General features: G+C 44.6%; 1 protein-coding gene across 1 annotated transcript in view; it reads left to right on the top strand.

The window, feature by feature from the left end:
* LOC142312855 (uncharacterized) overlaps positions 1-26837 on the top strand; it is a 155981-nt gene that overhangs the window by 109552 nt on the left and 19592 nt on the right. The window contains 4 exon segments of the mRNA XM_075351840.1: positions 24217-24226; positions 25475-25642; positions 25727-25850; positions 25930-26027. Coding sequence (XP_075207955.1) covers positions 24217-24226; positions 25475-25642; positions 25727-25850; positions 25930-26027 — 400 coding nt within the window.

Raw genomic sequence — 26837 nt, 5'->3', positions numbered from 1 at the left:
TTACGACCCGCTCATCTCCGCCCCTCCGCTTCTATTGGGCGGTGGTTCAGTGACGTCGCTGTGACGCTGAACGAACCGCCCCCTTAGAAAGGAGGCGGTTCGCTGGTCACAGCGACGTCGCAGGGAAGGTAAGTCCGTGTGACGGGTCCGGGCGATGTTGTGCGACACTGGCAGCGATTGGCCTGTGTCGCACAACCGATGGGGGCGGGTACGCACGCTGGCGAAATCGGTACCAATATCGCAGTGTGTAAAGCGGCCTTTAGCCATCTGCAACTGTACTGATCACGAATAGCAAAATATTCCCACAGGTTATTATAACAAATCAGGTGGGAGTGATGGTGAGACAACTTTTTATAAAAATGTTACAAATTATTTTCAACATCAGTTTTTATTACTTATATCCTTATGTTTAGATCTATATATTTTTCTGATCCCAAGTATCGATCAAATTGGATTGGACTCCATAATAATACATTTACATAAGAATTAATTTTATTTTCATATAACTAAACAACTAAACCATTCCTTAAACCACTCATGAGATAATCTATGGAATAGCCTAATTATTTTCATGTGATTACAGTCCTCACATGTGACTATTGAATTTGGAAAATACGGCACCATCATAATAATATATTCAATATACAAAGGATAAGGCAAAGAGTGCACTATTCATAAAAAAATATTTTTCTTATTAATTGATATAAAAATCACCAATTCACATCAATAATTAACAATAAGAAAAACAAGGGATCCTGAAGGTTCTCAGGAACTCAGGTAAGTATTGTTACAATTAATCATGTCTTCCTTCAACAGTACATGTAATAATCATCTAAATAGGGATGATCGAATACCTCAATTATTCGGCTTCGCGAATATTTTCCGAATAGGCCGTCGCTATTCGACTATTCGCGAATATTTGATGCGCAATGTAAGTCTAGGGGAAACCCGAATAACAACTATTCGGGCTTCTCACAGACTTACATTGCGCATCGAATATTCGCATAGCGGCGATCTATTCGACGAATATTCACGAAGCCGAATAATTGAGGTATTCGATCATCCCTAGTAATTAATAATACTACAATCCACTCACTATTAGGGGGTGCAAGGCAATTCAGTACATTGAAAGTTTTTTGACTCTGAAAAAAAACCGTATAGGCGCGATACAGCGTGATTTACAATGGAAGCCTATGGACGCCGGATACGGCACGATGCGGCAAAAAACGGATGCGGCCGCCGAATCCGTTGTTTTAAATTGAGCATGCTCCAATTTATTGAAAAAAACGGATCCAGCAAAAAACGGATGAAACAGATGCAAAAAAACGGATGAGCAGGTCAGTTTTTTTGACGGATCAGGTATATCGGATCCATAAAAAAAGGATCAGGCACATCCGTTTTTACATATTCTGTGCCGGATCTGTTGCATCAGGCACATGCCGCATTGTGCCTGATGTCAAAAAACTGATGTGTGAACGTAGCCTTAGCATGAATTTGATCCAAGGGGTAATTTACCATCAGTTGATTACACTACATAATTACACAGAATAGACCATATCCTCCTATAGCCCTTAGTAAAATTTGATCTAGAGAGTTAGTTAAGGTTGTGTATACCAGATGCATTGGAATACTTTTCACTGGATTTTCCGGATGCATCTCTGACATGAAATTAAAATTCATAAATTGATAATTATGTATTGATTTCCCTAGTACAACATAGAGGATTTGTTGTGATCATCATTGACAAGATTATAGTGGATTATAACCCTATAAGTGGACTAAACGGATCAGTCTTGTTTTGATTGGGATCTTATTACTGTGATGATAGGCATAATTTTTTAATCTTTTGTATGTATTAAATCTAAATAAAAAATTTGTATATTTTTGATACTGACTCAAGTTCCTTATGTTTCTAAGTTGTTGTTGGAGTCATAAGGTATCTATACAATGGGTTCTTTGAACTTTTGTGTTTTGCTAAAACCATATCTAAGTTGCATTTTACAGGAATAAATGTTAAGAAACATTTTTTTCTTGTATAATGACTTGTATAAAAGGCAAAAGAAAAAAAAATCCTCCCTTTTAGTCTATGTTCACACGTAGCCTTTTTGCTTTTTTTTTTCTTATTGCTTTTATCCTGAAAAAAAGTTCACCGGGAAATGGAATATTAACATTTTACTACTTTATCTGAGCATGTGGTGTGTGTGACACGCTGGTAAAAAAAAATGATTCATCTTCCATCTGGCATTGTCAAACATGTCAGATGGGATATGAATGTCCTCTCTGGTCCCTGATGTGGCAAAGTCTCCTCCCCCCGGTCCCTGCCTCCCATCCCCATCCCAATGATCTAAAGTTGCGGCTGCACGAGTTGTGTGCCAGCTGCATTCATTCTCTCTAGCTTCTGTGCAACCTGACATGTCAGATGACACAGAAAGGTCCTCCCAGGTCACCCCTCTCCCCCCCCCCCCACCGTTCTAATTCGGTCCTCCTCTGGTCTCCCGTTACCTCCTGCAGCTCTGATCCCCAGTGACCCCTTCTTCGCCTCGTCTTCAGAAGAAATGCTGACGCTTAGCCGGCTTTGCACGCAGTGACACTGAGCTTACTGCAGCTGAGCTCACATTGCCGTGCTATGAACCTGGTTAGTGTGAGTACAGTATTTTCAGATCACTGCACCCCCACACTCCTCAAATGGGGTGCCTGCACTTCCAGAAAATGGCGGATTTGTTAGCTGGGCATGCCCCCCATAGTCTGGAACATAGAGTCGTCGTTGGACCTCCAAAATGGATTACAGCGGACTGAATTTTTTTCTTTTTTCAATAAATTGGTGAAAGAGGGAATGTGTTGGGCAACATTTTTTCAAATAAATTTTTTCATCGTCTATTTTTTTTTTTCTTATTACTGACTGCGTTAGTAATGTCGGGTATCTGATGGACGCCGTGATATTACAAATGTCTGGGCTTGATGGCAAGTGACATTACACAGCTGGTATCAACCCATACCAGCGTTGAGAAACATGTGATGGTGTCTCCGCGGCTTCCTTGTTTTGCATATTTCCCAGGGGGCATTGCTCTAGAATCACTGCGTTGAGAAAACACGTGATGGTGCTCCGCAGTGCTGGATGTTGATCTCCCTAAGGTCAACTATCCTTACCTATATAGTCTTCTACTAGGCATTGCTCCCACTAGCCAGTTTCCTACTCCACACTGATGAGGGGCAAATACCCTGAAACAGCTGTCTGTGGATGGATACCATGTTTTGGCATAGGTGGTTTCCGTGACTGGAGACTGCCCTTCCCGTGGTTGTTCCTTCCCGGTGAAAGACCTGTCTAGTTACCTGCCAGCGTTGAGAAACATGTGATGGTGTCTCCGTGGCTTCCTTTTTTTGCACAATCCCACCAAGGAAACCAACTGCAAGGAGTTTGTATGTTCTCCCCGTGTTTGCGTGGGTTTCCTCCGGGTACTCTGGTTTCCTCCTGTGACGGGGTATGTGACAGAGCAGTAAGGGACACCAGACCGATGAACAGTCCAAGAAGATTTAATGAGGCAGGGAGCATAAAACATCCAATATCCAAATGGTTCTTTAGAGTCTACACAAAGGAAACAGATCTGGGACAATCCGACGCCAATGAGAATGTAACAGTCCTCAGATGCATTCCCTAAATCCAGCAGCGTGGCAGCTGATCCTCAATGTCCCATAGTCCATACACAGGCTCTAGGAGTCAGCCTCTGCTATATATCCTAATCCTTCTCCAGCGGAGATCCAACTAACTGAACTAACATGGGTCTCATTGTTCTTCTCTCCTGGGATCAGCCCCTAAGGTGGGCACACCTCCCCCTGGACATTTGATACATGAATGGACTTTGAACGTCCTGGCTCTGTTCTGTTTACCAAGTTGTGGTTGTAGAAGTCCCATGCTGAGAAGAACAAACAATCCCCCACCAGTAGTACATACAGGACAGTCAAGGAGAGACAGACTATTACACCATGAGCACAGGTCGGGGAGGAACATGCTGTTACAATCCCTTCCCCTCTCAATTTGTGTACGGATTAGTGACCTCAACAGGTCGCTTGTCAAGTACACGTGAACATGGTGGACCTGACTCAGGGCTCCTCCTGTCTGGACAATCCGTCTGCATTTTGGGTGTTGGCTCCAGGTTCTTTAGTGTATGATGAAGATGTAGGGTTGAATGTTCGGCCCCAGTTTGTATCCTCCTTCACTTCAACTTTGCTTCCTGCACCCACAAATTGGCATTGTATATCTCCCACATCATTGCCTAGGAGAATGTCTGCAGGAAGGCCGCTCATCACACCGATTATGCATTGTTTTGCCCCAAAGCCATAATCCAGGGTTACACTTGCTCTTGGAATATATCTCTGAGTACCTCCAGCCAATTCAATAGCAATTCCTGGTCCTTTTTGAATTGCTTCTGGTTGAATTACTCGGGGATCTGCTATGGTGAGAAAAGCCCCAGTGTCACAAAAGCCAACAACTTTTTGGCCATCTAGCACGACCTCCTGTAGATGTTTATGCTGAAGATCATAACAACAGGTGGCTGTGGCTCGCACTCCATAGACTCCTGGTAGGGAAGTCAACATATCAGAGTCACTTGGCAAATCATCAGGGCCTGAATCCAGCTCTTCTCCTGCTGAGGGTGTCTGTAGATAATGGACAGGCAAAGGTGGTCTGCAGCTGTTCTGCCTCCGAACACCTGGACAGTGAGCTTGCAGATGACCAGGCTGCCCACATTGATAACATCTGCGCTGCGTCTCACTCCTTCCAGTTTGCCTTCTGGAGAAGTAGGTAGGAGACCTTGGTGACTGATAGGGAGGTGCAGGTGCTGGAGGTGGTTGTCGATTTGGAGGATGACTCCACGGGATAGATGGGCATGTGGCCCGCAAATGCCCGGGACGCCCACAGCTATAAGATCTTCGCTCTTCTACTTTCTCTCCTCGTCGCATTTCAGAAAATGTGGTAGAAACAACTGGAGGCACATACACACGGGTATCCACATGAGGTGGTGATCTAGGAGGTTGAGGAACATTGGGCACTGAAGGACAAGGAACCTCTGGTGTTGGGGGGCTGGTCATTTTTGCTCCCTCTGTTAGCAGCTTCTTCCACTGAGGCTTGATAGTGAGTACCTCATCAGCTAGAGCGGCAGCTTGTTCCACTGTCTCTGGTCTCCTCTCACGCACCCATTCCCGGATCTCAGTAGGGCACTTGGCATAAAACTGTTCTTTTAGGATGACCTGGAGGAAGGTCTCCCAAGTTAATGCCCCCTCTCCCTCCAGCCAGCGATGGCATACGTGTTTCAGTCTATGGGCATACATTTTGAAAGACACTTCCCCATCACAGGCTAACATACGGAACTGAGTCCTATAAGTATCTGGGATCATGGCATAATGTTCTAGAATGGTCTGTTTGATCTCCCCATACTCACAATTCCACTGAGGGTCCATAGTTCTATAGGTGTCGGCAGCTCCACCCTCCAAGAGGCCCACCAGGTGTCTGACTCGCTCTCTTTTTGGAACTTCCATTAATCGGCACCGATGCTCAAAGTCCTGGAAGAAGCCCTCAATGTCGCCTGCAGCTTCATTAAGTGGCCTAAAGTCCTTGAGGGACACTCTGGAGAATTCCCTCATAGTGGGTGCTGTGGGTACAGTTTGTCTGGAGCCTCTAGCTGCTTCCATAGCAAACCTCCTCTCCAGCAATGCCCTCTCTTGAGCTCTGCGAATAGCATCCATCTTATATTCAATGCTGACCTCATCTCCAAGCAGTGCCATCTCCTCCTCATACCACACAAACCATTGACTTTTTTGGGTATTTACCTCCAGCTCCCGTCTTTCCTGTCCTTGCTGTGGAAATTGTTCCTCGGTGCCATCTTGCAAGCAAGTGTTTTCCAAAGCCTCAATTAGTTGATCCTTGGAGAGTCCTTTGTAGCCAACTCCTAATTCACCTTCCTTTGTTTTGAGGTTCGACATAGTCCAGTTCCTGTATCCTGAGGTTCTGGTTTCAGACGTTGATGGGCCGTTGTCCTCCATTATTTCTGCTCTGATCCCACCGCTGCCACCAGTTTGTGACGGGGTATGCGACAGAGCAGTAAGGGACACCAGACTGATGAACAATCCAAGAAGATTTAATAAGGCAGGGAGCATAAAACATCCAATATCCAAATGGTTCTTTAGAGTCCACACAAAGGAAACAGATCTGGGGCAATCTGACGCCAAGGAGAATGCAACAGTCCTCAGATGCGTTCCCCTAAATCCAGCAGCGTGGCAGCTGATCCTCAATGTCCCATAGTCCATACACAGGCTCTAGGATTCAGCCTCAGCTATATATCCTAATCCTTCTCCAGCGGAGATCCAACTAACTGAACTAACATGGGTCTCATTGTTCTTCTCTCCTGGGATCAGCCCCTAAGGTGGGCACACCTCCCCCTGGACATTTGATACATGAATGGACTTTGAACGTCCTGGCTCTGTTCTGTTTATCAAGTTGTGGTTGGAGAAGTCCCATGCTGAGAAGAACAAACAATCCCCCACCAGTAGTACATACAGGACAGTCAAGGAGAGACAGACTATTACACCATGAGTACAGGCGGGGGAGTAACACGCTGTTACACCTCCCACACTCCAAAAAAAAAACATACAGGGAACCTAAATTGTGAGACCCAATAGGGACAGAGTTGCCATTGTATGTAAAGCACTGTGGAATTAACAGCGCTATATAAATGAATAAATATTATTAATATATTATATATTACCACTGCACTAGGGCAACGGGATGATTGGTGCATCTAATGGATGTGCCACTTTTGGGGCGGCTGCAGCCTGCTATTTTTAGGCTGGAAAGGACCCAATAACCATGGCTTTTCCTATCCTGAGAATACCAGACCACAGCTGCCCACTGTACGTTGGCTGCTGATCCAATTTGGGGGACTCCACTTTTTTTTCTTATTATTTATAAATAATTTAAGAAAACAGCGTGGGGTGACCTCTAAATTGGATCACCAGCCAAGGAATAGCTGACAGCTGGGGTCTGCAGGCTGCAGCTGTCTGCTTTACTCTAGCAGGCTATCAAAAATGGCCATTTATTTATAGTTATTTATTTTTTGGCTAAATACAAGGTTAAACACCCTTTTGCCACATGAAAGTCACTTAATCCTGCCCATTGTGCTTCTTTTCTCCGCAGCATAAACTGACCTGCGGAATAGCTTTCTGGGGCTCAGCATGTCAATTTATGCTGCACAGATGAGTGTGTTCTCTGTGGGGAGAATAGAGCTACAGTCCATAGTAGCCTGAACCCGGATCACTGGAACATTTTCTTGTGGGAAACACTCACATTTCTGCAGAAGGGCTGGCACTGCATCCTAGACGCAGTGTTGCTGTATCGTGGGCACATAGCCTAAAAGTTACAAATTTGCTGCTACAGCAACATTTTTGTGAAGTACCTATGGATTCAAAATGCTCACTATACCCCTGAATAAAATCTCTGAGGGGTCTAGTTTCTAAAATGAGGTCACTTGTGGGGGTTTCTGCTGCATAGGCACCCTAGGGGCCCTGCAAATGCGACATGGTGCCCGCAATTTATTTAAACTTTTCCAATTTTCAAATGGTGCTCCTTCCATTCCAAGTCCACCCATTTGTCCAAACAGAGGTTTTCGACCACATGTGGTCTATCCCTACGCTCATAAGAAATTGGATAACAAACAGTGGGGTCCACGTTTTGGTGTTGCCTCTTGAAAAAGTGAGACATTTGGTGCTAAAGCAACATTTAAAAAAAAATATGAAAATTTTCAATATGACAACCTAAGATTTATCAAGTTCTGTGAAGTATCTGTAGATTCAAATTGCTCACTATATTCCTGGATAACATCCTTGAGGGGCTATTTTTCAGAATGGGGTCACTCTTGGGGGAGTTCCAACGTTTAGAAGGGGCTCTCTAAAGGCAACATGGCATCTGCTAATGATTCCAGCCAATTTTGCAGTCAAATAGCGCTCCTTCCTTTCTGAGCCCTGCCGTGCACTCAACAGTTGATTTCCACAACATGTATCAGCGTATCATCGTACTCAGGAGAAATTGCACAATAAAGTGTATGGTGCATTTTTTCCTGATACCCTTGTGGAAAAAAAGTTATCTGGTTGAAGTTACAATTTTGTAGTAAAATTTTATTTTATTTTCACGGCTCAACGTTATAAAATTCTGTGAAGCCAACAGGGGTTCAAGGTTCTTACCAAATGTCTAGATAAATTCCTGGAGGGGTCTAGTTTCCAAAATGGGGTCAGAGGTGGGGGAACTGCACTGTTTAGGCACCTCAGGGGATCTCCAAAAGCGAAATGGCATCCATAAATGATTCCAGCCAATTTTACAGTCAAATGGCACTCCTTCCCTTTCGAGCCTTGCTATGCGCCCAAACAGTTGATTTCCTCCACATATGAAGTATCTGTGTACTGAGAAGAAATTGTCCAATACATTTTATGGTGCATTTTATCCCGATACACTTGTGGAAAAAAAGAGCTACCTGGTTGAAGTAACAATTTTGTGTTAAAAATGTTTTATTTTTATTTTCACATCTCAATGTTATAAAATTCTATGAAGCACCAGGGGGATCAAGGTGCTCACCAAACATCTAGATTCCAAAATGGGGTCACTTGTGGGGAGTTTCTGCTGTTTAGATACCTTAGTAGCCCTACAAATGCAACATGGTACCTGCAATTTTTTTCGCCAAATTTGCTTTCCAAAATTCAAATATTGCAACTTCCATTCTGAGCCCCCCCATTTCTCCAAACAGAACTTTGACTATATGTGCGGTATCACTGCGCTCATATGAAAGTGGGTAAGAAACTGTGGTGTCCATTTTTTGCCGGTACTTCTTGAAAAAGTGAGAAATTTGGTGCTAAATCAATATTTTTCAATATGACGGCCTAATATTATCAAATTCTGTGAAGTACCTGTGGGTTCAAAATGCTCACTATACCCCTAGATAAAATCCTTGAGGATTTCTTTTGTTTCTATAATGGGGTCACTTGTGGGGGGTTTCTGCTGTTTAAGTGCCTTAAAACTACTGGACTCGTGACACCTATATAGAAATACATGGTGCAAAGTAGTCAAAATGACTACCTCAGTAGTTTTAGTGTTAAGGGCCCTGCAAATGCAACATGGTGCCTGCAATCTATTTCAGCCAAATTTCTATTCCAAAATTCAAATAATGCTCCTTCTGTTCTGGGCCCTCCCATCTGTCCAAACAGAGGTTTCTGACCACATGTGGGGTATCAGCGCGCTCAGAAGAAACTGGGGCACAAATTTTGCGGTCCATTTTGATTTCTTCTAAAAGTGAATAAATTTTTAGGTAAAATGATATTTTTCATTCCACATTGCTTTAGTTCCTGTGAGGCACATGACGGGTTAATAATCTTCTTGGATTGATTCCAAGATTCTGGAAACAGAGGAAGGTACCTACCAGAGCAGAACTTTTAGCTGAACTCAACGACATTTGCAGAATGGAAGACTTGTTGGCACAGACTACTGGGGGTATGGAGGGGTTCATGGGGGTATGGTCAGCCTGGATCTTATTGCGAGACTCTCCTGACCTGTTGTCATGGTTGGAGGGAACTAACTTCTGCGCCGTAGTTGGAAATTAATTCTCCCTGAAAGGGGCCGACCGCCCACACAGTCCCTTACCCCTTTCCTTCTTCACCCTTCATTTCACTCTTTTCTAATCCATTGCTAAACCCCATACTTCTCCTCAATAAGTCTTGCTTACCTAGCCCTATCATCTTCTCTTTAAAATTCACGTTTCATTTCTCATTTCAATTCTTCAGACTCTTGGAATTTTACTCCTGATTGTGTTGAGAGATCTTGTATCTCAATTTTAACTGAATATTCCAATGCTCCATGTATTCTTGTTACTTATACTGTTATGAGTCTAATGTTATTAAAGGGAACCTGTCATCAGAAATTTAGCTTGAAACCTAAAAGTTTCCCCCTCTGCAGCTCCTGGGCTGCATTCTAGCAAGGTTCCTGTACTTTTTGTGGCCCCTTTTAAACCAAATTAAATACTTTATAAACTTGTCCCTTTTGCTATGTAAATTTTGTAAATCGTCCATGGGGGCGGGCTTTCTGCTGACCGTTGCTGTTCCTCCAGCACATTGACGCCGTCCCCCCACGCTCCATTTCATCCAGCAGGACGCCGCCCACTGCGCCCGAGGTGCCGCCCACGCCAGGATCGCTGGTGACGTGTGTCACAAGCACAAGATTATGGGCGGCGTTGTGATTGCATCGAAAGTGCCCGCCCATAATCTCGTGGACGCGCTTTCCCCCACTGCCTCCAGCGTTCTGCACAAGCGCTCGCCAGCCAAATGACCTGATGTCACCTCCTTCCCATCTTACCCTGCAGCAGGGCAAGATGGGAAAGAGGTGACGTCGGGTCATCTGGCCAGCAAGCGCTTGCGCAGAACGCTGGAGGAAGAGGGGAAAGTGCGGTCACGAGGTTATGGGCGGCACTTGCTGATGACACTCACAGCGCCGCCCATAACCTCGTGCCTGCGCAAAACGTCACCAGCGGTCACACGTGCACACAGTGCACAGTCCCGCTACAGTCGCACAGCGCATGCGCAGGACAACGGGCGCCCAGGGGCGGCATCCTGAGATATGAAATTCAGCGTTGGGGGGCGGCGTAAATCTGCTGGAGGAACAGCAACGGTCAGCAGAGAGCCCGCCCCCATGGACGATTTACAAAATTTACATAGCAAAAGGTACAAGTTTATAAAGTATTTAATTTAGTTTAAAAGGGGCCACAAAAAGTACAGGAACATTGCTAGAATGCAGCCCACGAGCTGCAGAGGGGGAAACTTTTAGGTTTCAAGCTAAATTTCTGATGACAGGTTCCCTTTAAGTCTTGATTTAACCCCTTCACGACCGCGGGCAGTAAAATTACGTCCTATTTTAACGTGACTTAACGACCAGGGACGTAATTTTACTGCCTAAACTTCATTTGATTGCCGTGGCCATAGCAACGGCTTTCAAATGATGTCCCCTGCTGTTTCTTACAGCAGGGGACCTTTGCTTGACCCCAGGGGGGGTGGCATCGCCACCCCCTATCGACGATCGATGTGATTGGCTGTTCAAATCTGAACCGCCAACCACATCGATCGCACTAATTTCGGCAAAAATAATGCCCGAATTAGTGCGATCCTGTGAGATCCAGCTATGACATGCCGCAGCTGCTGCAGCATATCATAGGTGGACCTCAAACATGCCGCCCCCAGCCCCTGCAGCACTGATTGGAGCGATCGTGCTATGACGCGCAATCGCTCCAATCAGTGTGCAGTGGGGCGGTCTGATCTGCCGGTGGCCGCCCTCCCCAGGCCTGTACTGCTCTGGGGACCCTCCCCCAACATGGCTGCAGCGTGGAGTGGCTGGTACTTTTGGTACCACGCCACCGCTGCTGCCGCCGCAGACGCCGCCTCTGCTGTCACCGCGCCAGCTCCAAAGGTAAGTATTGCGCTCCGGCGATGGCCCCTGCGCGCTCCCGTGAAGGCCCCTGCGCGCTCCCGTGAAGGCCCCTGCCCGTGCCCCCCCAGATCTGCCCCCCTACGCCCCGATCTGCCCCCCTACGCCCCGATCTGCCCCCCGGCATCCCGATCTGCTCCCCACGCGATCTGCCTGCCTCCTCTGTCATCTCTATTCTGCTTCCAAGGTTCCTTCCTTCTGCCTTTGCTTCTCCGCCCCCTCTGCTCTCCCTCTAACCCCCCCCCATCTGCCCCCCCCCTCTCCCCATCCCCCCCTGCCCCCCCCCCCGACGTCCTCTTACCTGCCTTCACGGGTCGTCCGAGGTCTTCACTGGCCCGATCACATCTGCCTCCATCGCTGGGTCCTTCTGCTGATCTGTCCAACGTCCTGCCTGCTGCTGGTGTAAAGCTGTCTATCTCACTGCCTTCTTGTTCCTCTGCAACTCTTCTAGTCAGTGATCCTCTTGGTACTGTGAGTATAACTTTTTTTTTTTTTTTTTCTTGTATCCTGTCCATTTTTACACTTCATCTGTCCGTGCGTCCCGCCAAGCGCTGATCAGGGATGCAGATAACGGATCTGCATCCGTGGTCAGTTTTTGGCATGACTTTTTTCCGTATTCGCGACGCTTTTTGTATCGCGTCCGTCCGTGCGTCCCGCCGAGCGCTGATCAGGGATGCAGATAACGGATCGGCATCCCTGCTCAATTTTTGGCGTGACTTTTTTCCGTATTCGCGCCGCTTTTTGTATCGCGTCCGACCGTGCGTCCCGCCGAGCGCTGATCAGGGATGCAGATAACGGATCGGCATCCCTGCTCAATTTTTGGCGTGACTTTTTTCCGTATTCGCGACGCTTTTTGTATCGCATCCGTCCGTGCGTCCCGCCGAGCGCTGATCAGGGATGCAGATAACGGATCGGCATCCCTGCTCAATTTTTGGCGTGACTTTTTTCCGTATTCGCGACAATTTTTGTATGGCATCCGTCTGTGCGTCCCGCCGAGCGCTGATCAGGGATGCACATAACATATCTGCATCCATGGTCAATTTTTGGCGTGACTTTTTTTTTTACGTATCCCAGACGCTTTTTTTATCGCATCCGACCGTGCGTCCTGCAGCGGCCGATCAGTGCACTGCGTCTGTGCGTTTGAAAAGTCAAATGGCGCTCCTTCTCTTCTGAGCCCCGCCATGCGCCCAAACAATTACTTTCCACCACATATGAGGTATCTGCGTACTCAGGAGAAAATGCACAATACGTTTTATGGTGCACTTTTTCCTGATAGCCTTGTGAAAAAAAAAGCTACCTAGTTGAAGCAACCGTTTTGTGGTAAAAAAAATTTTTTTCTTTTCACGGCTCAACGCTATAAACTTCTGTGAAGCCCCCAGGTGTTCAAAGTGCTCACCAAACATCTAGAAAAATTATTTGAGGGCTCTAGTTTCCAAAATGGTGTCACTTGTGGGGGAGCTCCACTGTTTAGGCACCATAGGGGGTCTCCAAACGTGACATGGCGTCCGCTAATGATTCCAACCAATTTTGCTGTCAAATGGCGCTCCTTCTCTTCTGAGCCCCGCCATGCGCCCAAACAATTACTTTCCACCACATATGATGTATCTGCGTACTCAGGAGAAAAAGCACAATATATTTTATGTTGCATTTTTTCCTGTTACCCTTGTAAAAAAAAAAGCTACCTAATTGAAGCAACCGTTTTGTGGTAAAAATTTTTTTTTTCTTTTCACGGCTCAACGCTATAAACTTCTGTGAAGCCCCCAGGTGTTCAAAGTGCTCACCAAACATCTAGAAAAATTATTTGAGGGCTCTAGTTTCCAAAATGGGGTCACTTGTGGGGGAGCTCCATTGTTTAGGCACCTCAGGGGGTCTTCAAACCTGACATGGCGTCCGCTAATGAGTGCAGCTAATTTTGCATTTAAATGGCGCTCCTTGCCTTCCGAGCACTGCCGTGTGTCCAAACATTTGATTTCCACCACATATGAGGTATCTGCGTACTCAGGAGAAAATGGACAATACATTTTATGTTGCATTTTTTCCCAATACCCTTGTGAAAAAAAAAGCTACCTAGTTGAAGCAACAGTTTTGTGGTAAAAAAAAAATTTTTCTTTTCACGGCTCAACGTTATAAACTTCTGTGAAGCCCCCAGGTGTTCAAAGTGCTCATCAAACATCTAGAAAAAATATTTGAGGGCTCTAGTTTCCAAAATGGGGTCACTTGTGGGGGAGCTCCATTGTTTAGGCACCTCAGGGGGTCTTCAAACCCGACATGGCGTCCGCTAATTAGTGCAGCTAATTTTGCATTTAAATGGCGCTCCTTGCCTTCCGAGCACTGCCGTGTGTCCAAACATTTGATTTCCACCACATATGAGGTATCTGCGTACTCAGGAGAAAATGGACAATACATTTTATGTTGCATTTTTTCCCGATACCCTTGTGAAAAAAAAAGCTACCTAGTTGAAGCAACAGTTTTGTGGTAAAAAAAAAATTTTTTCTTTTCACGGCTCAACGTTATAAACTTCTGTGAAGCCCCCAGGTGTTCAAAGTGCTCATCAAACATCTAGAAAAAATATTTGAGGGCTCTAGTTTCCAAAATAGGGTCACTTGTGGGGGAGCTCCATTGTTTAGGCACCTCAGGGGGTCTTCAAACCCGACATGGCGTCCGCTAATTAGTGCAGCTAATTTTGCGTTCAAAAATTCAAATGGCGCTCCTTGCATTCCGAGCACTGCCGTGTGTCCAAACATTTGATTTCCACCACATATGAGGTATCTGCGTACTCAGGAGAAAATGGACAATATATTTTATGTTGCATTTTTTCCCAATACCCTTGTGAAAAAAAAAGCTACCTAGTTGAAGCAACAGTTTTGTGGTAAAAAAAAAATTTTTTCTTTTCACGGCTCAACGTTATAAACTTCTGTGAAGCCCCCAGGTGTTCAAAGTGCTCATCAAACATCTAGAAAAAATATTTGAGGGCTCTAGTTTCCAAAATGGGGTCACTTGTGGGGGAGCTCCATTGTTTAGGCACCTCAGGGGGTCTTCAAACCCGACATGGCGTCCGCTAATTAGTGCAGCTAATTTTGCGTTCAAAAATTCAAATGGCGCTCCTTGCATTCCAAGCACTGCCGTGTGTCCAAACATTTGATTTCCACCACATATGAGGTATCTGCGTACTCAGGAGAAAATGGACAATACATTTTATGTTGCATTTTTTCCCAATACCCTTGTGAAAAAAAAAGCTACCTAGTTGAAGCAACAGTTTTGTGGTAAAAAAATTTTTTTTTCTTTTCACGGCTCAACGTTATAAACTTCTGTGAAGCCCCCAGGTGTTCAAAGTGCTCATCAAACATCTAGAAAAAATATTTGAGGGCTCTAGTTTCCAAAATGGGGTCACTTGTGGGGGAGCTCCATTGTTTAGGCACCTCAGGGGGTCTTCAAACCCGACATGGCGTCCGCTAATGAGTGCAGCTAATTTTGCGTTCAAAAATTCAAATGGCGCTCCTTCCCTTCCGAGCTCCGCTGTGCACCCAAACAATTGATTTTTACCACATATGGGGTATCGGCGTACTCAGGAGAAAATGCACAATAAATTGTAGGGTGCACTTTCTCTTTTCTCCCTTGTGAAAATGAAAATTGTATGGCTAAAGTAACATTTTTGTGTTAAAAAGTAAAATTTTCATTTTTTCCTTCCACATTGCTTTGGTTCCTGTGAAGCACCTAAAGGGTTAATAAACTTTTTGGATGTGGTTTTGAGCAGAGTGAGGGGTGCAGTTTTTAGAATGGGGTCACTTTTGGGTATTTTCTGTCACCTCGGTCTCTCAAAGTCACCTCAAATGTGATGTGGTCCCTAAAAAAAATTATTTTCTAAATTTTGTTGGAAAAATGAGAAATTGCTGATGAACTTTGACCCCTTCTAACTTCCTAACGAAAAAAAAAATTGTTTCGAAAATTGCGCTGATGTAAAGTAGACAAGTGGGAAATGTTATTTAGTAACTATTTTGTGTGACATATTTCTCAGATTTATGGGCATAAATTTTCAAAGTTTGAAAATTGCGAAATTTTCAAAATTTTCGCCAAATTTCCTAAATTTTCACAAATAAACGCAAAAAATATCGGCCTAAATTTACCACTGACATGAAGTACAATATGTCACGAAAAAACAATCTCAGAATCGCCAGGATCCGTTGAAGCGTCCCAGAGTTATAACCTGTCAAAGTGACACTGGTCAGAATTGCAAAAAATGGCCCGGTCATTAGGGTGTTTTAGTGGCCGGGGGTGAAGGGGTTAACCAATAATCTTCTTGGATGTGGTTTTGTGCAGTGTGAGGGGTGCTGTGCTTAGAATGGGGTTACTTTTGGGTATTTTCTGTCACCCAGGCCTCTCAAAGTCACTTTAATGTGATGTGGTCCCTAAAAAAATGGTTTTCCAAATTTTGTTGAAAAAATGGGAAATTGCTGATGAACTTTGAACCAATCTAACTTCCTAATCCAAAAAGATTTTGTTTCAAAAATTGCGCTGATGTAAAGTAGACAAGTGGGAAATGTTACTTAGTAACTATTTTGTGTGACAGAACTCTCTTATTTATGGGCATAAGAGTTATAAGTTTAAAGATTGCGAAATTTTAAAAATTTTCATCAAATTTCCAATTTTTTTCCCCACAAATATTGGACTACATTTACCACTATCTTGAAGTACAATATGTCACGAAAAAACAGTTTCAGAATCACCAGGATCCGTTGAAGCGTTCCAGAGTTATAACCTCATAAAGTGACACTGGTCAAAATTGTATAAAATGGCCCGGGCATTAGGGACAACACTGGCTTCGTCCTTTAGGGGTTAATCATGATTACGTTACAAATAAATCAAGCAAAATAGCTTATACTTACTCTCCTACACATGAAGCTTAACTATTTACAACACATGATTTCGCTGTGTGCCCTTCTGTATGTTTCGCACCACATTATAAGACTCGCCAAATTGAGAGGCCATGAATCACATTTCATTCACTGGTAGATCCCCAATTCAGCGAGGCTGCGCCAATCTAGTCAGATTCTGGCCAGGAGTCTGCAAATCACATACTGTGACTCCATTCTGCACATGATGTACACGTCGTACACACACGGCTCTGCTACATCCACACACTAAATCCCTCTTGACCCCACACATAAACTTCACCTCATCCAGCACAGCAGAGTCCTGCACACACTGAGGAGCTGATCATGTGACCCCTGACTCCTCCCCTCCATGTGACATCATCACAGGTCCTGTATCAGCCATATATCCAGTGTGCAGCTCTGCAGGAGGAGGTATGTGGAGATTCCCCATTACATTAACCCCCTCAGTGCTGCTCACACTCCAGGAGACAGAACGTGTTCCCGTCTGTGCGGCTCTATCAGGAGATCTGTCTGTATGGGATTAGATTGGGTCACTTCCCTCCTGACGCCGCTCGCTGCTCTGTTACTGTACAGTCTCCATTATGGCCGTCACCCGCTCCATGTTGTCACTAAAACAAAGAGTATTCATAAATGGTACATACTCTAAATGGGCTATAGTCAGCAGTGGGGTGCCGCAGGGATCTGTGCTAGGACCAATTCTGTTTAATCTCTTTATTAATGACCTTGTGGATGGGATTGATAGTAAACTGTCAGTCTTTGCTGATGACACCAAACTATGTAGGATATTAAAAACTCACCTTGATAGTATAATATTACAGAATGATCTGGATAAGATGTCATAATGGGAAGATACTTGGGAAATGAGATTTAATGTTGATAAAAGTAAAGTAATGCACCTAGGATAGAATAATTATTTAACTGCGTATACATTTAATGGAAGTAAATTAAAAAAGAAGAGATAACCGGGCACCACTGATCTCTTTAAAAAGCTGTTATTAAAAGCACAAGTTGTTCGAAACGGCCACTTGTCCAACGTCTTAGCCTCCCTCACCTACCCGCCTTTGTAACAGTTTTACCACATGTAAGAGCACCGCCACTAAGAATAAATGTACCGTGCTTTCCTCTCCAGTGAGTGCTGCCTTTCTGTTTAACCTTATTTAATGGAAGTAAACTCGGGACTACAGATCAGGAGAAGGACTTGGGTATTCTTATTACAAGTAAGCTGAGCAGCAGCACTCAATGTCAAGCAGCAGCTGCAAAAGCAAACAAGATTTTAGGGTGTATAAAAAGAGAGATTAGATCCCGTGATCCCAACGTATTGTTACCCCTCTATAAATCACTTGTAAGGCCACATCTGGAATATGGGATCCAGGTTTGGGCTCCACATTTTAAAAAGGACATTCAGAAGTTAGATAGTAGAATAAACCTGGCTCACTATATAATTGGGTGCGCTGGTGAAATATATCCACTAAAACAAAAAAGTAGCTCCAGTGTGCCGGAGCTACTTTTTTGTTTTATTCAGAAGTTAGAGTCCATTCAGAGGCGGGAAACTAGACAACTACAAGGGATGGAAGGCCTCCCATATGATGACAGGTTGGAAAAGTTAGATTTGTTTAGTTTAGAAAAAAGACGTCTCAGAGGAAATCTCATTTTTATGTATAAATACATGTGTGGTCAATATAAAGGACTGGCACATGCCTTATTCCTCCAAAAAACAATACTAAGGACCAGGGGACACTCACTGCAAGTGGAAGAAAAGAGATTCCGGCAGCTAAATAGGAAAGGCTTCTTTACAGTTAGAGCAGCTGTAGCGCCCCATGGGGCAGGTGCGTTTAACCTACTCATTGCCGGGCCGTCAACTGTCGTCACAGGCGGCCTAGCCCGGCTCCGTTGCCCCGAGGCATACAGAATATGGCTGGGGAGGGATGATGGGGGTAGTAGGGAGGTGAATTTCATGACGCCACCTGTGGTATGCGGCCAGGGAATTGGCCACCGCTGCTGTCGCTGTCCTCCAGGGCGGATGGTAGTAGCAGCTATGGATGGTATCGCTTCCCACAGGTGGAGCGGGCCCTGGGGAGGATTACGAGGGGAGCAGTAAAGTCGTCGCGGAGCGGCAGTACCGGTAATAAAGAGTCAGTCTATGGCTGTAGTTCCAGGTTGTTTACTCAATTTTGTGCGGTACTGCTCACCCAGGTAATACCGGTCACTTGCTATGATGGGCTCCGTCGAACCCGAATCTCTTTACAGATCAGTCCAGTTTGCTGTTCTGTGGGTTTCCTCCTTATAGCACCTGTCTGGAAGCTACATGGGGCCCCAGGTTTTCACGAGTAGTACTCTTGTCCCTACATGCAGGTGCCGCAGTTCCGATATGGGGTCCGGCTTGATGCAAGGCCCCGGATCCTCTCTGACACTGGGCTGTCGGGCTCTGTGTGGTCAGGGAAGCTTGAAAATTACCATGTCCAAGCAGATTCTGGAAAACCAACGTGAAGTATGATCTTCCCTAGGGTCCTGCCGCCCTGTGTGGTGCTGGTTCCGAGAGGAGCAGATGCACTCTCCCCACGGCAACCGTGTGAACTCTTCCTCCTTCCCATGGGAGCACCTGGTAGGCATGTCTGCTCCATTGCTCTCCTGCTGGAGAACTTTCTAACTGTTGTGTTGTCTCCTGACTCCCCCTGCTGGCTGCACCTCCTCCCTCCCAGGTCCTAAGCTAGTGGGACTGGGGACCTCTGTCGGCGACCCCTTTATTACCCAACCCTAGACCAGTCCCCAGTAGGAACACGGCAACCTAATGTGTTTTTGAGTGTGTAATGTAGTCAAACCGGGACTGACCTCTTCAGGATCCGGGCTTAGCATTACATCCAAAATTGGGTGCAATACTCTGTGGCGACTGAAGCCTCAGGGGCGCCACACAGCCAGACTGTGGAATGCCCTACCACAAGAGGTAGTAATGGCAGATACTATAACAGCTTTTAAAAAAGGACTGGATGATTCATCAGTACACACAACATTGTTGATTATAAATGACAAAATATATAATTAGTGGGGGAAGGATGAACTACATGGACCTAGGTCTTTTTTTTCAACCTATGTAACTATCAGGAGATATTAGCTCATTCACCACTTTGTGATTTTTCCTTTTTTTTCCCTTACCTTCTTCCAAGAGCTGTCATTTTTTTTATTTAATTTTTCTATCAATATAGCCATATGAGGCCTTATTTATTACTGGACTGTGAATGAAACCATTAATTTTACTATATAGTGTAGTAGAAAATGAAAATAAAAATTCCAAGAGCGGCGCAATTGCAAAAAAGTGCATTTCCACAGTGGGTTTTTTTTTAATTTATTTACAAATTCATAAATTTTACATACAAATTTTATTTACATGCTCACTATATGGTAAAACTGATCAAGCTGTATGATTCTCCATGTCAGTACAGGTATGTAGAAACCAAACTTGTATAGTTTTAGTTTGTTGGTGTTTTTTTATTTAGTTGGTGAAAAAAAATTCATAAGTTTGTCAAAAACAAAATTTTCCCTTTTTGTCGCCATTTTCCTAAACCCATAACGTTATCATTTTTTGGGATAAAGGGCTGGATTAGGGCTTATTATTTGCACAATGAGCTGACATTTTTACTGATGCCACTCTTGGGTAGACATGATGTTTTAATCACCTCTTAATGCGTTTTATTGCAATGTTGCGGCTGCATCAGCACTGCTCCGTACAGCTGAAATGATGACTTTTTGTGAATGCTAGCACACAGCCAGCATTCACAGGAAGTTTGTCATCACAGACACAGGGGTCATCAGTAGAGATGAGCGAACCTGAAGTTCGATGTTTGAAGTTCGGGTTCGAACACAGACTAGACAAAACAAAGTACGGGTATGAAGTTCGAGCGAGTTATGAGTGCAAACCACTCAACCCAATGCTGTGCTTGGGTATGATTGCTGCTCAGCCCTGTGTGAGCCGCTTGCGGTGTTTGAATGGCTCGCAATGGGGGTAAAATCAACGTGATCGGATGTAGTGTGCACACACAAGCAAAAAAATAAAAAAAAATATAATAATTGAAAAACCTTGCCTATCCTCCCCATGGAAGTGTTCTGCTTATGGCTGGCTGCATGTGGGTGGAGATATGAACTGCCCAATTACTCACTAAGGCCTGTTTCACACATTAGTGAAAAACACAGACGTTCTTCACTGACGTGTAAAACTTGTACATGTCCCTCCGTGTTCACGGCACATGTGGGTTGACCATGTGCAATCCGTGATACGTGATACGTTATCCGTGATTGCACATGGACGTATGGTCACCTGCCCCATTCCTGCTCTCCATGGTGCTGAACTCCTCGGCTCTGCAGCATCCGCCCATTGCTTTCTGCAGCTACTTCTGGGTCGGCTCTGACTGCATTCATGAATATTCATGATCCGGTAAGGAAGCTGCAGATGTGGCGCCCCCGAGTATATCAGGGTGCCACAGGGTACTGCAATCCTTATCAGGGTGCATGACCTACCCCCCCATGGTTCCAGGTTCTTAAGAACCCGGTGTCACTACCATCAGCAAAAATCTCAATGAGACCTCAAATCATGTCCTGTCAGACACACCAGTGGGTTGGTTAAGCAGAATAAGGCCACCCACCTAGGGGTCAGGCAGACTGGTGGGAGGGAAGTGAGTAAGTTCAGTGGAGTATGGAGGAAGAGGAGTTGAGTGAGGCCCCTCAAAGAGTGAGGAGCTGGGGAGTAGTATCTCCCGGGGAGCTACACCGAGGTTGGGTCGCAGATGGTAGTCCGGGACCAGAGGAGTCGGGGACCAGTGGCAGCGACATTGGAAGGGTGCAACGGACATAGTCTAGGAGGACTGTCGGCATCAGACATCCAAAAGAACTGACCGGTACCGAGCACGACGGGGTACAGGACCCTAGTTCATCGTCCTGATAATTAACCTGAGAGGGAGAGTCTCTTTATGAACTTCCTTAGAAACTCAGAGATTGAAGGCGACAGCATACCGCAGGGGATATGGCTTTCCAGTAACGCGGCCCACTAAAATCCTAAGTGCCAGTCATCAAGAGCACAGCTACACGAAAAACCTAGTGAGCGGGGCCCCAACAGCTTCAAGCCGAGGGGCCACACAGAGAACTAACTTGTGCACGGAGGTGGCTCTGGATTAGCCAGTGACACCGGTGGGAGTGGACACCTGAACGGGCTCCTTCCAACAGCGGCGGTACTCCCATTACCGCAACCCGCAGGTAGCGTCACGAACTTCTCCTTTGTAAATAATCCCCTTTTTAATGATCTGAGTGTCTGCCGAGACCGGGTCTGGACCTCTCGAGCCACGACCACCCCGCATCCGGGGTGGCACACAGAGAGCAGAGGCTACACAGAACGTCACTGGAAAGGTGAGTTGAAAATGTTTATTATTTTAAATGTCCGTGTTTTTCTGGTAAGTGTTTCATGGATCACACCATAGTGTGGTCCGTGGGACATCAGTGATGCCAAAAAAAGCGGACATGTCTCCGTGCAGACATTAAGGAATAACGTTTGGAACTCCATTCTATGTCTGAACTGGGTGCAAAAAACCTAAAAAACATCACTATGGGGAGATAAGGTATGCACACCAGTGACTATGGAAGGGGAATACATGGAATAGCAGAAACTGCTGTGTGAATACTGACATGAAAAATTCAATAGCTATTTGTTAGAATGAAATGTGAAAAATGGAACCTGCATTACTGCCATGAATATATGAATAAAGAGAAATTTAGCTACTGAATTGATCAATGCAGAAGAGCCCCAACACTACGCCAAAGTATTTCTCTACGTTGGGGTCCCTAGCTTGTGTGTGTCCTCTCATGCAGTTAAAAAACTTACCGTGTATGGGACGCTGAGACCCAGGCTATATATGCGTATAATGTGGATTGGCAATAGGTGTGTATGGGGAGGGTTCACAAACGAAAAACTACTAACATTAAGGAATAACGTTTGGAACTCCATTCTATGTCTGAACTGGGTACAAAAAACCTAAAAAACATCACTATGGGGAGATAAGGTATGCACACCAGTGACTATGGAAGGGGAATACATGGAATAGCAGAAACTGCTGTGTGAATACTGACATGAAAAATTCAATAGCTATTTGTTAGAATGAAATGTGAAAAATGGAACCTGCATTACTGCCATGAATATATGAATAAAGAGAAATTTAGCTACTGAATTGATCAATGCAGAAGAGCCCCAACACTACGCCAAAGTATTTCTCTACGTTGGGGTCCCTAGCTTGTGTGTGTCCTCTCATGCAGTTAAAAAACTTACCGTGTATGGGACGCTGAGACCCAGGCTATATATGCGTATAATGTGGATTGGCAATAGGTGTGTATGGGGAGGGTTCACAAACGAAAAACTACTAACATTAAGGAATAACGTTTGGAACTCCATTCTATGTCTGAACTGGGTGCAAAAAACCTAAAAAACATCACTATGGGGAGATAAGGTATGCACACCAGTGACTATGGAAGGGGAATACATGGAATAGCAGAAACTGCTGTGTGAATACTGACATGAAAAATTCAATAGCTATTTGTTAGAATGAAATGTGAAAAATGGAACCTGCATTACTGCCATGAATATATGAATAAAGAGAAATTTAGCTACTGAATTGATCAATGCAGAAGAGCCCCAACACTACGCCAAAGTATTTCTCTACGTTGGGGTCCCTAGCTTGTGTGTGTCCTCTCATGCAGTTAAAAAACTTACCGTGTATGGGACGCTGAGACCCAGGCTATATATGCGTATAATGTGGATTGGCAATAGGTGTGTATGGGGAGGGTTCACAAACGAAAAACTACTAACATTAAGGAATAACGTTTGGAACTCCATTCTATGTCTGAACTGGGTGCAAAAAACCTAAAAAACATCACTATGGGGAGATAAGGTATGCACACCAGTGACTATGGAAGGGGAATACATGGAATAGCAGAAACTGCTGTGTGAATACTGACATGAAAAATTCAATAGCTATTTGTTAGAATGAAATGTGAAAAATGGAACCTGCATTACTGCCATGAATATATGAATGAAGAGAAAGTTAGCTACTGAATTGATCAATGCAGAAGAGCCCCAACACTACGCCAAAGTATTTCTCTACGTTGGGGTCCCTAGCTTGTGTGTGTCCTCTCATGCAGTTAAAAAACTTACCGTGTATGGGACGCTGAGACCCAGGCTATATATGCGTATAATGTGGATTGGCAATAGGTGTGTATGGGGAGGGTTCACAAACGAAAAACTACTAACATTAAGGAATAACGTTTGGTTCAGGTTCAGGTTCTCCGTGCAGAAACACGGCCACGCATGTACTCCGCACGGAGACACGGTCAGTGAAAAATCACATGTGTGCGCAGACCCATTGATTATAATGGGTCTGCGTATGTCAGTGATTCTGGTATGTATAAAAAAAAAGCACATACGTACCAGAATCACTGACATCTGAAACAGGTCTTCCTTGGAGGTTTGGGTCATGACTAGAGATGAGCAAACCATAAGCTCGGGTTTCGGGGTCGGAAAATGACATGAAAAGCAGCCAAGTGAGTGGTCGCGTGTCTGCGTAATGCCCTGCATTTAGCATGCTGCGGGTACTGTTTCTTTGGCCCAAATTAGGCTTACATTCAGTGCACTAAAATGTGTAGTTCACGGAGAATTTAAAAAACAAACACCGCCCACACACCTCCGGAGATGTTTTGCTTTTGGCCCATAGCAAAACACTTCTGGAGGTGTGTGGGTGATGTTTTTTGTTTTTGTTTTTTTAATTCTCCGTGAATTACACATTTTAGTATGCAGAATGTAAGGCTATATTGAGCCAAAAAAACAGTACCTGCAGTGCGCACAATGCAGGGCATCACGCAGACATGCACCCTGGCTGATTTTCACGTCATTTTCCGAGCCTCGAACCCCGAGCCTAAGGTTTGCTCAACTCTAGTCATAACAACACACCAGCATCCCACAGACACGTCACGGAACCACTGATAGGAGCAGAGAATTGTGCGCTCCTCACTGACGCTTGTTAAAAACTGCTGTCTCAGATTAACAGCGGGATATAACTGGTTAGCAGCAGAGGGGGGCTCTCTAATGTGTCCATCGCTGTTAAAGGAACATGTCGGCTGATTCAGCTGTCATGTGCAGGGAAAGATGCGGGCTCAGTGTATCTAAGGTCAAGAAGACGATAGTGTTCTCAAGGTCCCCCATTCTGTCGTCCCAATCTCTGTATTTGATGCAGTTTATAACTTTTTATTAAGTATTTCAGAACAACAAGACATAAAGATTCAGATATTTGTGGTGTGTTTTTTTTTAAACACCAAATTTTATTCCAAATTTTCATATGCATTACATCTTGTTAAACAATATAGCAAGTATGGATTCACCATGTCCATTAACAGGTTATTGGCAATTAACTATTCCTCCTGTTTCCCTTGTTTCCCCCCCCTTCTATTCTAAAATAACCCCCCCAACAACTTAGCACACTTTTTTCCTCCTGTCTAGCCCACACGAAGAATACCCAACCACGCCACATTTTGTCATTTGATATTTGTGTTTTTCCTTGTAGATTTTTTTCTCTATTTTTGGTGCCGGATTGTGGATATTATGTCATTAAATCTCTGTCTGTGACTCTAATTGGATTGTCAGTTATACCGAGGGCAGGACGGGGCCAGGACTGGATATAGTGATCATGTGAAGCCGGTAACAGCTCCGGAGATTTCTTACATGGGATCTTTCTGATGTTACATCGTCATCTTCTCCCAATTCAGGTCCCTACAATATCGGATCCTCTCAGATCTTCTATAGAAGAGAATTCCCCTGATTGACCCATCAAGGATGGATAAGGACAGGGACAAGATGGCGGAGAGGATATTACACCTCACCCTAGAGATCCTCTTCCGGCTTACTGGAGAGGTGAGAGATTCTGATGACGTCACATTACATCATTCTTATCTATGGGAATAACAGATGGACAGAACTGGAGAGGTGAGGACTCTGGAAATGTCTGTAGTGAGATATAATATTGTGTCTCTCCATAACCAGGATTACACAGTAGTGAAGAAGACCTCTAGTGAGCGCTGTCAGGACCCTGTGTCTGAGGGATGGGGAAGACCCCTGAGTCCAATCACGGGGCCTCCACCTCACCCCCTGATACATGAGGACATCAATGAGCAGAAGATCCTAGAACTCACCTACAAGATGATTGAGCTGCTGACTGGAGAGGTGACACTGCTGGGAATGTTGGGACATTATACAGTAACGCTATTAAGGGATTGGAGGTAATGACGGTATCATTGTATGTGTCAGGTTTCTATAAGGTGTCAGGATGTCACTATCTATTTATCCATGGAGGAGTGGGAGTATTTAGAAGGACACAAAGATCTGTACAAGGACGTCATGATGGAGGTTTCTCAGCCCCTCACATCACCAGGTAATAGGACTAAATACACACAGCCTATAATTATCTGAATGTAAAGAATGAATTCAGTCCCTGTATGTGTTTCCTCCAGTTCTATCCAGTGAGAAGACAACACCAGAGAGCTGTCCCTGTCCTCTTCTTCCACAGGACTGTAAAGAAGAAGATCCCGATTTTCCTCAGGATCATCAGGTAGATGGAGAGAAGGTGTCATGAAATCTCCCTAAGATGTGTAGATGGCTGTGAAGGTCTTGTGTTCAGTCTTGTTTTGTCCACAAGTAGTTTACACAGAATAGCCAATATACAGTATTAGCGATGCTGGTCCTTTCCTAATCTAAACTTTTCTAAATGGAAATTTGACCAGTGACTCCGAAGTTGAGGAGAAAATCCAGTGATCAGAGTAGAATGGATATATTGAGTTATCTGATCAACTTTGAACATTTAGTACATCCAAAGGTGTTGAGATTATAGTTCGAGTATTGTGATAGTGTTAAAACATGCAGAAAATATGGGTCTTGTAAATATATTAAACTCATCAGAGAAGCAGTGACAGGAGTTCATCCACAACCATTCTGAAGAATAGTCGGTGCTCAGTCTTGTACTGCAGCTGAAGACACTGATGCTACAGCTAAAATGTCTGAACGAACAAATCTTCAGCTCAGGAGCTTACTTAGGACTTGTCAGCAATCAATTTCATCTGTTCATGGCAGAAATTCACTTATGACAGAGCAAGGCTCAATGTTACACTAGTCGGATAGTCATGAATTGCTTCCTGAAATATGACACGTTTTTCTAGCTTCCGTGGGCTTCAGTCTTGAGACTTTAATCCTATAGAGCATCTCCAAGATGAGATAGAATGGGCTGTTGAAACTTGGTCAGTACCTAGGGCCTCAAGGGACAATATTCCTGCAGAACGATCAAGACACACTAGAACTGATGATATAGAATTGCTATAGTTCTGAAGAATGAAGCTGAATATACATGCTACTAGATGGTGTCTGT

This window comes from Anomaloglossus baeobatrachus, chromosome 5 (genome assembly GCF_048569485.1).
Source record: "Anomaloglossus baeobatrachus isolate aAnoBae1 chromosome 5, aAnoBae1.hap1, whole genome shotgun sequence".
Lineage (NCBI taxonomy): Eukaryota > Metazoa > Chordata > Amphibia > Anura > Aromobatidae > Anomaloglossus > Anomaloglossus baeobatrachus.
This window is presented reverse-complemented; position numbering and strand designations above follow the sequence as displayed.